Source organism: Mus pahari, chromosome 5 (assembly GCF_900095145.1).
Source record: "Mus pahari chromosome 5, PAHARI_EIJ_v1.1, whole genome shotgun sequence".
Lineage (NCBI taxonomy): Eukaryota > Metazoa > Chordata > Mammalia > Rodentia > Muridae > Mus > Mus pahari.
Window position 1 is genome coordinate 45,561,180 of NC_034594.1, and position 9,956 is coordinate 45,571,135.

General features: G+C 40.5%; 1 protein-coding gene across 6 annotated transcripts in view; it reads left to right on the plus strand.

The window, feature by feature from the left end:
- Positions 1 to 9,956, plus strand: part of Unc80 (unc-80 homolog, NALCN channel complex subunit) — a 194,074-nt gene that overhangs the window by 151,093 nt on the left and 33,025 nt on the right. For all 6 annotated transcript variants that reach the window (XM_021198105.2, XM_029538632.1, XM_029538631.1 and 3 more), the window contains 3 exons: positions 962 to 1,054; positions 1,772 to 1,807; positions 2,152 to 2,370. In XM_021198105.2, the coding sequence (XP_021053764.1) occupies positions 962 to 1,054; positions 1,772 to 1,807; positions 2,152 to 2,370 (348 nt within the window). The remainder of the gene's footprint in view (positions 1 to 961; positions 1,055 to 1,771; positions 1,808 to 2,151; positions 2,371 to 9,956) is intronic.

Genomic DNA, 9,956 nt, shown 5'->3' on the forward strand with positions numbered 1-9,956 from the left:
AGAGAGAGAGAGAGAGAGAGAGAGAGAGAGAGAGAGAGAGAGAGAGAGAGATAGATCTTGGGAAGAAGCCCCACATGTGTACCAGAGTTTAGCCCTAAACGAAGTTCAAGAAGCTGTCCTGTGAGGAGATTTTTGGGTGTAAATGAAAGCTGAGCCATCCCAGAAGGAAAGGCATGATGGGAGCAGAGGATGGCTGGCTGAGTACAGAAAAGGCAAGAGCAACTTGGGGACTGTCTGCTGTTAGCATTCTGTCTAAACTCCACCCCACAATTACCTGGCAGTAGCTAGATAGGCCTGACCCATTTATTTTATAAAGGGTCCCCCTCCTGGCTCTCTTGTTCTCTTGTTTGTCTCTTGTCCTCTTGGGCTCTTCCCTTCCTCCTCCCTTCCCTCTCTCTCCACATGTTCATGGCCAATCTCTACTTCTCTACTCTCTTCCTCTCTCTGCCTTTCTATGCCTCTACTACCCTCTTAATTCCCTTTCCCATGCCCTTAATAAGCTCTATTCTATACTACACTATCATGTGGCTGGTCCCTCAGTGGGAAGGGATGCCTTAGCATGGACCCACTGAGACCTCCCCTTCCCCATACCTCACCATACACCCCCATAGACCATATTCTTTCTCTCTTTATCTTTTTATAAACACATCATCACCTGCCACCTAATGAACTGCTGAGTGATCTTCTTACTAACAATTGGCACTTACAGTTTGAGCACAAGTCTTATTTGAGGAGTCATGCCTTACTACTGAGAACCAAGACTTAGAACTTAAACTCTAGTATGTGTATAGAACTGGGAAGGAGCCTTGTCTTTTAATGGCCTCTCAAGACTGAAGAGTTCAAAGCTGGATCGCCTATCCTTTTAAGATTTGCAAACTTACTTAGGCGGGCTTCCCTGCTTGAGAATTTTGGAACTGTCTCCTCTGTTGCTTTGTTCTGGAAACCACTGTTACTGTTGCAGGCCCATGACAGCTCCACAAATGAGCAGGAGCGACCAAGGTCACAAGGGAACCACCACAGCCAACCACACCATGTCGTCTGGAGTGAACACCAGGTAACTCACTATGCCCTCTGCTTCTGTGGCCTCTCAGATGCAGTTCAGTAGCTGGGGATGAAAAGAATCCTGAACGCAAAGCAAACGAACAAAAACTCCACAGCATGAAATGTGAAACCCTATAAGGAAACTCTATAAGGAAAACGTCCTGAGATAAGAAAAGGGTGGGAGTTTAGAGATACAAGAAAATACCAGAGCTGCTTAGAAAATCAAGATAAACTCACGCAGCCTTCACAAGGTAGCACTTGTGCTGGGTCTGTTCGACTCCAACATGGCCCGAGACTTTACCAGGCCTTGGAGTAGAGAGACCCTCTCCTCCCCATCATGTTTGGGAATCTTTCGGGATAGCATTTGAAATGTAAATAAAGAAAATAATAATAATAAAAAAAAAAAAAAGAAAATAAGACACAGATTTCAAAGCTTTGTTTTGTTTTGTTTTTTTAATTCCCTCCTTTGGCTATATCCCATGAGTTTATACCAATTCTTACATTTTTCTTTATGCTCCTCATATGACAATGAAACAAGTTTTATAGGAACTATAATTGCTGTATATCATTGCTGTGACCTGATGAAAGAAGACAGTACCTTCGAGGGTTAACATACAATGCGCATTTATCAAAGTGTGTACCTCCAAGGGCTTTGATATGGGCAGTCTCTGAAGGCTCCGCCAAGGAACCCACTTCTTGCTCTGAAGCCGGTTGCTGTTCTGATTCACAGGTACCCAGAGCAAGGAGCCAAGCTGCACTTTATCAGGTACAGAAAGATTTGCTCCTGCTTCACACCCCTTCTGATGCACTGAGATGATTTCTTTAGACCTGGGTACCATTTCCATTTAACTCCTACAGTGGATGCATGATGTAACCATTTCCATGTAAATCCTGAGGAAATGGCTCTGGGAAAGCCACTGCAGTGGCTTCTGGGTTGATAAATTTTTTTCATCCTCCCCCCCTCCTCCCCCAAGGAGCTTCTGTGGAGCCCTGCCTACCAGCTCCTTAACTCAGCGGGAAGCATATTTCTCTGCAATGGGACACCCTTCACCCATAGTAACCAAGTGCCCATGTTTTCTGAGTCCTAGTTAATCTTTCCCAATCCCACAGGGAAAACCTCCATTTACTAGAGGAAGGGCAAGGCCTTCCCAGAGAAGAACTAGATGAACGAATTTCTCGAGAAGAATTCAGAAGACCCCGGGAATCTCTGCTGAACATTTGCACAGAATTCTACAAGCACTGTGGGCCAAGGCTGAAGATCCTACAAAATCTGGCTGGGGAGCCACGGGTCACTGCCCTGGAGCTGCTGGATGTGAAGTCTCACATGAGGTACCCACACAAGTGCCTCACCTCTGCCTGGGATGTTAAGAGCTTAAGCCATGTTCCTGTGTCTGTGTGCTGGGCTAAACCGGGTGGGCGGGGGTGCTCTGGCAGTGGGAAGGCTTCCTCCAGGAAAAGAAAGGAGATACTTAGAATAATTTGTTTCCTCTGACTTGGGTACATACCATTTAGATCCTTCTGGTAAAGTACACATTTTATCTATTAAAGGGATCTCAGAAATAGGAAATGTTTTTAGAATGGGAATTTAGTCTATAATTTACTGTCTGGCAAATTTTTAAATGCGATCCCAGAGGACCTAGTAGCTGATTTCTAGCAGTTTTTAAAGGATCATAAGAATTTCTTCAAAGAAAAAGTTCATGGTTAACAAAAGACTTACTTTGAATGCTTAATCTATATACAAAACTAAATGTACAGTTCTCACCAACCCCTCCAGCAACCCCATTGTAATTTGCCAAAAACACATCAATTTCCTGAACAGTAACTGCTTTTTTTAAAAAAAAATTTCTTAAAATGATCTTCTGAAAGGGATTTTTTAAATGTTTTTTAATTAGATATTTTCTTTATTTACGTTTCATCAAATGCTATTCCAAAAGTTCCCTATATCCTGCCTCCACCCCTGCTCCCCTACCCACCCACTCCCACTTCTTGGCCCTGGCATTCCCCTGTGCTGGGTCATATAAAGTTCGAAAGACCAAGGGGCCTCTCTTCCCAATAATGGCCAATTAGGCCATCTTCTGATACATATGCAGCTAGAAACACAAGCTCAGGGGGTACTGGTTAGTTCATATTGTTGTTCCACCTACAGGTTTGCAGCCCCCTTCAGCTCCTTGGGTACTTTCTCTAGCTCCTCCATTGGGGGTCCTGTGTTCCATCCAATAGCTGACTGTGAGCATCCACTTCTGCGTTTGCCAGGCACTGGCATAGCCTCACAAGAGGCCGAAATATCAGGGTCCCTTCAGCAGAATCTTGCTGGCATGTGCAATAGTATCTGGGTTTGGTGGCTGATGATGGGATGGATCCCTGGATGGGGTAGTCTCTGGATAGTCCATCCTTTCATCTTAGCTCTAAATTTTGTCTCTGTACCTATATCCTTTCATGGGTATTTTGTTCCTTATTCTAAGGAGGAATGAAGTATCCACACGATGGTCTTCCTTCTTCTTGAGTTCCATGTGTTTTGCAAATTGTATCTTGGGTATTCTAAGTTTCTGGGCTAATATCTGCTTATCAGTGAGTGCATATCTAGTGACTTCTTTTGTGATTGGGTTACCTCACTAAGGATGATATCTTCCAGATACATCCATTTGCCCAAGAATTTCATAAATTCATTGTTTTTAATAACTGAGTAGTACTCCATTGTGTATATGTACCACAGTTTCTGTATCCATTCCTCTATTGAGGGACATCTGGGTTCTTTCCAGCTTCTGGCTATTATAAATAAGGCTGCTATAAACATAGTGGAGCATGTGTCCTTGTTACCAGTTGGAAGATCTTCTGGGTATATACCTAGAAGAGGTATTGCTGGATCTTCCGGTAGTACTATGTCCAATTTTCTGAGGAACCGCCAGACTGATTTCCAGAGTGGTTGTACAAGCTTGCAATGCCACCAGCAATGGAGGAGTGTTCCTCTTTCTCCACAACCTCGCCAGCATCTGCTGTCACCTGAATTTTTAGTCTTAGCCATTCTCACTGGAGTGAGGAATCTCAGGGTTGTTTTGATTTGCATTTCCCTGATGACTAAGGATGTTGAACATTTTTTTCAGGTGTTTCTCAGCCATTCAGTATTCCTCAATTGAAAATTCTTTATTTAGCTCTGTACCCTATTTTTTAATTGAGTTATTTGAATTTCTGGAGTCCAGCTTCCTGAGCTCTTTGTATGTATTGGATATTAGTCCTCAATCAGATTTAGGATTGGTAAAAATCCTTTCCCAATCTGTTGGTGGCCTTTTTGTCTTGTTGACAGTGTCTTTTGCCTTACAGAAGCTTTGCAATTTTATGAGGTCCCATTTGTCAATTCTTGATTTTACAGCACAAGCCATTGCTGTTCTGTTTAGAAATTTTTTCCCTGTGCCCATATCTTTGAGGCTTCCCCCCACTTTCCCCTCTATCAATTTCAGTGTCTCTGGTTTTATGTGGAGGTCTTTGATCCACTTAGACTTGAGCTTTGTACAAGGAGATAAGAATGGATTGATTCTCATTCTTCTACATGATAACCGCCAGTTGTGCCAGCACCATTTGTTGAAAATGCTGTCTTTTTTCCATTGGATGGTTTTAGCTCCCCTGAAAGGGATTTAGTAAGTGCTAGGTGAAGTTACAGAGGAGGGCAAAAGCATGGCCTGAATGCAAGCTCTTTTGCTGCCAGCCCCTTGCTGAGGTGTGGGCAGAAACTCAGCCGTGCCCGAGAGCCCCAGCCCTGCCCTCCATACTGTGCAGTACTGGGAAAGAACTTGTTTCACTCTGAGGAGTGCAGCTCCTATACAGAAGGCTCCAGTGTTTCAAGGACCTGTTGTTGCCTTGGCAACTGAGGGCTCAATTTATCTCTAATTCACCCGAGTAATTCTGTGAATAGATAAACATTGCATTCAAAGACAGGCATTTTGTGAATGTGTGTGTGTCTGTCTGTCATTGTGTATGTGTCTGTGTGTCTATATGTCTGTCTGTGTGTGTGTGTCTGTCTCTGACTATGTCTATGTGTCTCTATGAGTGTGTGACTCTCTCTATGTGTGTGTCTGTGTATGTATGTCATTGTGTGTCTGTATCAGTATGCATGTGCATATGTTTCTGTGTAGTTGTCATGCCTCTGTGTGTCTGTATGTGTTTTGTATCTCTGTATGTGTCAGTGTTTGTGTATGTCTGTATTTAAATCTGCATTGTCTCTGTGTACTATGTGTTTTTATGTTTCTGTGTGTACATCTGTATATATCTATATGTATCTGTGTCTGTGTATGAGTGTATTTGTGTGCATGTTTATGTATGTCTAAGGGTTGTAGGACTATTCTATGGAAATGTCTTCTTTGGACATTTAAGGGAAGGAAAAGTAGGGACTGGAGCTCCCTCTAGAGGCTATCACTAAAGTTTAACAAGTCCTAAGGGACTACTTGGTACTTGTTGTAGATTTAAGGTACAATAGACATTAATACTAATGAAAATGACATATATTAGACATTAGTGCTGCAAAATGAAGCCCTAATTTTCAAGGTTATCATAGTCTATTTCAAAGGGAAAAATAATACGTTTGCAAGTACTAAAATCACTAGTATAATTAACTGTTTATTATTTTCAGGCAACATATAAACTATATAATACAAAGAGATAGAATACACTAAGTAGATTAGGAAAATATAGTGCCACATGTACATATTTATGTTTGTGATGAGACTGGCACAAAAATTAATATGAAATCATATTAGATTTATTCTTGAACCATAAATTTGATATTGATCTTCTGGAGTCTTAAAGTAATTAGCAAAATATGATCTGCTATAAAACCATAATGTCAATAGAAGAAAAAAGTAATTGCTTGGTGAGATGATACTTATTAAAAACAATGCTGTCCATGGTGTTAACCCCAGTAAGCAGTGAGCTAAGAAACAGAAGGATCAAAAGTTCAAGGCCAGGTTAGTCTTCACAGTTCCAGTATAATCGTGGCTACACAAGGAGACCCTAGTCTCACTACAAACAAACAAGCAAATAAATAAAACAAAGGACAAACAACGTCTCCCAATTGCTATTTGTTTAAAAGAAAAAGACTGATACAAAGAACAGTGTTCCCCACAATTCCCCTCTAATAGATAAGGGGCCAGCTCTGTGTGGCCATGTAGATAGTTGACATAATGTCATTATGTGATTTGTCACAAGCAAGCTTTCCAGAGCCAGGGTACAGTGAAAGGACAGCTACTTTATGGACTGAATTACTCAGATTATTTAAACCAAATGTCCCCTATTACTGCACTACCAAACAAAAAGCTTTTGATGGAAGGCAAGTGCATGCTTCTTTGACTGAATACAGATGTTCTGTGCTATGTGAAGGGGGCATATCCAAATTCATTGAGGCAGTGCCTACATATATTAATGTTTCTTGTAGTGTGTGTGTGTGTGTGTGTGTGTGTGTGTGTGTGTGTGTGTGTAAGTCAAAGTAATCATAAATTTTGTAATGTGAGTCATATTTAAAAGTTTAAGAATGAATATTACCCAACCAGAAAAAACAGATGTTTGCTCAAATAGTTTGGATTAGGCTAAAGAGCTAAGAAACGGTGTTGAAGGAATCTGTACTCTGCATTTGCACAATATCTGGTTGAATAGTTTCAAGAGACTGAGTGAAAATATTCTTGATTCAATAGACTCTCTGGCCAAAAGGAATTCCCTGCCTTATTCCATCCTCCTGCGTTCCCAAAGCAGCAGCATCTATGATGTCTGTTTCCTTCCTTTTTTCCCTCCCCCTCAATCATCCTAGCTTTCTTGCCCCTCCTCCACTTTTTGTCCCATGCTATTTGTCTTCCCCTCCCTTCTCAGTGAGAAGAACTCTTGAGTTCCCATGGAAAAATGATTAACGATTTTCTTAAAACATGAAACAGTATACAGATGCATGCTATCATGGAGGTAGGGTTGAAAAAACTGTATGAAAGGAAAACTTTCTTGAAGGCTCACCACTAATCCATTTTTCATCACCAAAGGTTAAATAAATTTACATATTAACCTCTAAATTTTTTTTCTCAATTCTGGCTCTAACTATTGTTCTCAAGCTTACATTAGATAGAACATTTTTTTTAAACATGTCCCAAAGCTATCTTTAAAACACATCTCTAAAGCCGGGCAGTGGTGGCTCATGCCTTTAATCCCAGCACTTGGGAGGCAGAGGTAGGCAGATTTCTGAGGCCAGCTTGGTCTACAGCATGAGTTTCAGGACAGCCAGAGCTATACAGAGAAACCCTGTCTCGACAAAAAACAAAAACAAAAACAAAAACAAAAACAAAAACAAAAACAAAAACAAAAACCCCACATGTCCTTAGAGAACTAAACTCTGGAACTTATTCAACCACATAAGGAATTGTATTTAGTCATATTGATTCACTTTCTTCAATAAAATATGGCTTACAAGAGCCCAAGTTGGTTATTGTTACAGTAGAATGTCCAAGAATGTACAGGGATAAGGTGAAGGCATCTCAAAGAGTGTATGTAGATAAAACTGCCCTTACTTGGATACAAACCATCTAAGAAACAGTTATCTTTGTATGACATGCAAAGGCGTAAATAATACAATGTGCTGACTATTTGAGTCATTTCTTTATGGCACCCACGCTCACACATAGTTTTCAGGACAATGGCCCAGTTAGGAATGAAGCCAGTGGTTATGAAGGGACAGTAACTATTTCTTGGCCATGGAGGGTTGCAATGAAGACGATGAATTGAACTTATGCATTCAAAATTAAGCATAGCAGGAAGATATTAACGAGAATTTAGGAGTCTAATATGGCAGCAGCATCGAACAGTGCAGACCTCTGAAGGTGTAACGAATTCCCTTGATAATAATGAGTCCTTCCATGTGTGAAGCTAGTCAAATGGAATACATGTTAGGGCATCTAAGCATTGGAGAGGTAGGCAATGGCTTAGATGTTATTCCTAAAGTGGAGTGCCTAAAGGGCAGGCATACTGTGGTTCCTTTCAAGCATTCATTTGCCTCTCCTGGATTATCAACTTTTCTCTTTATTAAAATGCTATAGTTAATATATGAGAAAAGGAAAAGTAGGATATTTCCATTGTACTACTTCTAATTAATTAATAGATCTCCACAGGTGTGTGTGCTCTGTGTGTGTGTGTGCGCGCACGAGTGTGTATGTGTCTGGCAATTGAGCATGCAGGAAATCGGCAGAGTTCCTGTCTAGCATACACAAGTCCGGGGTTTTGTTCTCAGGCATGATATCAGGCATCTGTAATTCCAGAACTTGGGAGAATGAGGCAAAACAATATGAAATTCCTTTTTCACCAGAGATTACGAAAGCTAGAAGATCCTGGACAGATGTTATACAGACCCTAAGAGAACAGAAATGCCAGCCCAGGCTACTATGATCAGCAAAACTCTCAATTACCATAGATGGAAGAACCAAAGTATTCCATGACAAAACCAAATACACACAATATCTTTCCACAAATACAGCCCTTCAAAGGATAAAGGGAAAACTCCAATGCAAGGAGGGAAATTATGCCCTAGAAAAAGCAAGAAAGTAATCCTTCAACAAACCTAAAAGAAGACAGCTGCAAGAACAGAACCACAACTCTAACAACAAAAATAACAGGAAGAAACAATTACTTTTCCTTAATATCTCTTAATACCAATGGACTCAATTCCCCAATAAAAAGACATAAACTAAAAGACTGGCTACATAAACAGGACCCAACATTTTGCTGCATACAGGAAACCTACCTCAGGGATAAAGACAGACACTACCTCAGAGTAAAAGGATGGAAAACAANTTTCCAAGCAAATGATCCCAAGAAACAAGCTGGAGTAGCCACTCTAATATCAAATAAAATCTACTTCCAACCCAAAGTTATCAAAAAAGACAAGGAGGGGCACTTCATACTCATCAAAGGTAAAATCTACCAAGAGGAACTCTCAATTCTGAACATCTACCCTCCAAATGCAAGGGCATCCACATTCATTAAAGAAACTTTAGGAAAGCTCAAAGCACACCTTGCACCTCACACAATAATAGTGGAAGACTGTAACACCCCAGTCTCATCAATGGACAGATCCTGGAAACAGAAACTAAACAGAGACACAGTGAACCTAACTAACAGAAGATATGAAACAAATGGATGTAACAGATATCTACAGAACATTTTACCCTCAAACAGCAGGATATACCTTCTTCTCAGCACCTCATGGTACCTTCTCCAAAACTGACCATATAATCAGTCACAAAACAGGCCTCAACAGATACAATAATATTGAAATAATCCCATGCAACCTATCAGATCACCACGGACTAAGGTTGATCTTCAATAACAACATAAATAATAGAAAGGCAACATTCACATGGAAGATGAACAACACTCTACTCAATGATAACTTGTTCAGGGAAGAATTAAAGAAAGAAATTAAAGACTTTTTAGAGTTTAATGAAAACAAAACCACAACATACCCAAACTATGGGACACAATGAAAACAATCTTAAGAGGAAAACTCATAGCTCTGAGTGCCACCAAAAAGAAACTAGAGAGAGGACACACTAGCAACTTGACAGCACACCTAAAAGCTGTAGAACAAAAGGAAGCAAATTCACCCAAGAGGAGTAGACAGCAGGAAATAATCAAACTCAGGGATGAAATCAACCAAGTAGAAACGAAAAGAACTATACAGAGAATCAACCAAACCATGAGCTGGTTTTTTTGAGAACATCAACAAGATTGACAAACCCTTAGCCAGATTAACTAGAGCCTAGGGACAGTATCCTAATTAACAAAATCAGAAATGAAAAGGGAGACATAACAACAGAACCTGAGGAAATCCAAAGCATCATCAGATCCTANTACAAAAAGCTATACTCAACAAAACTGGAAAACCTGGATGAAATGGA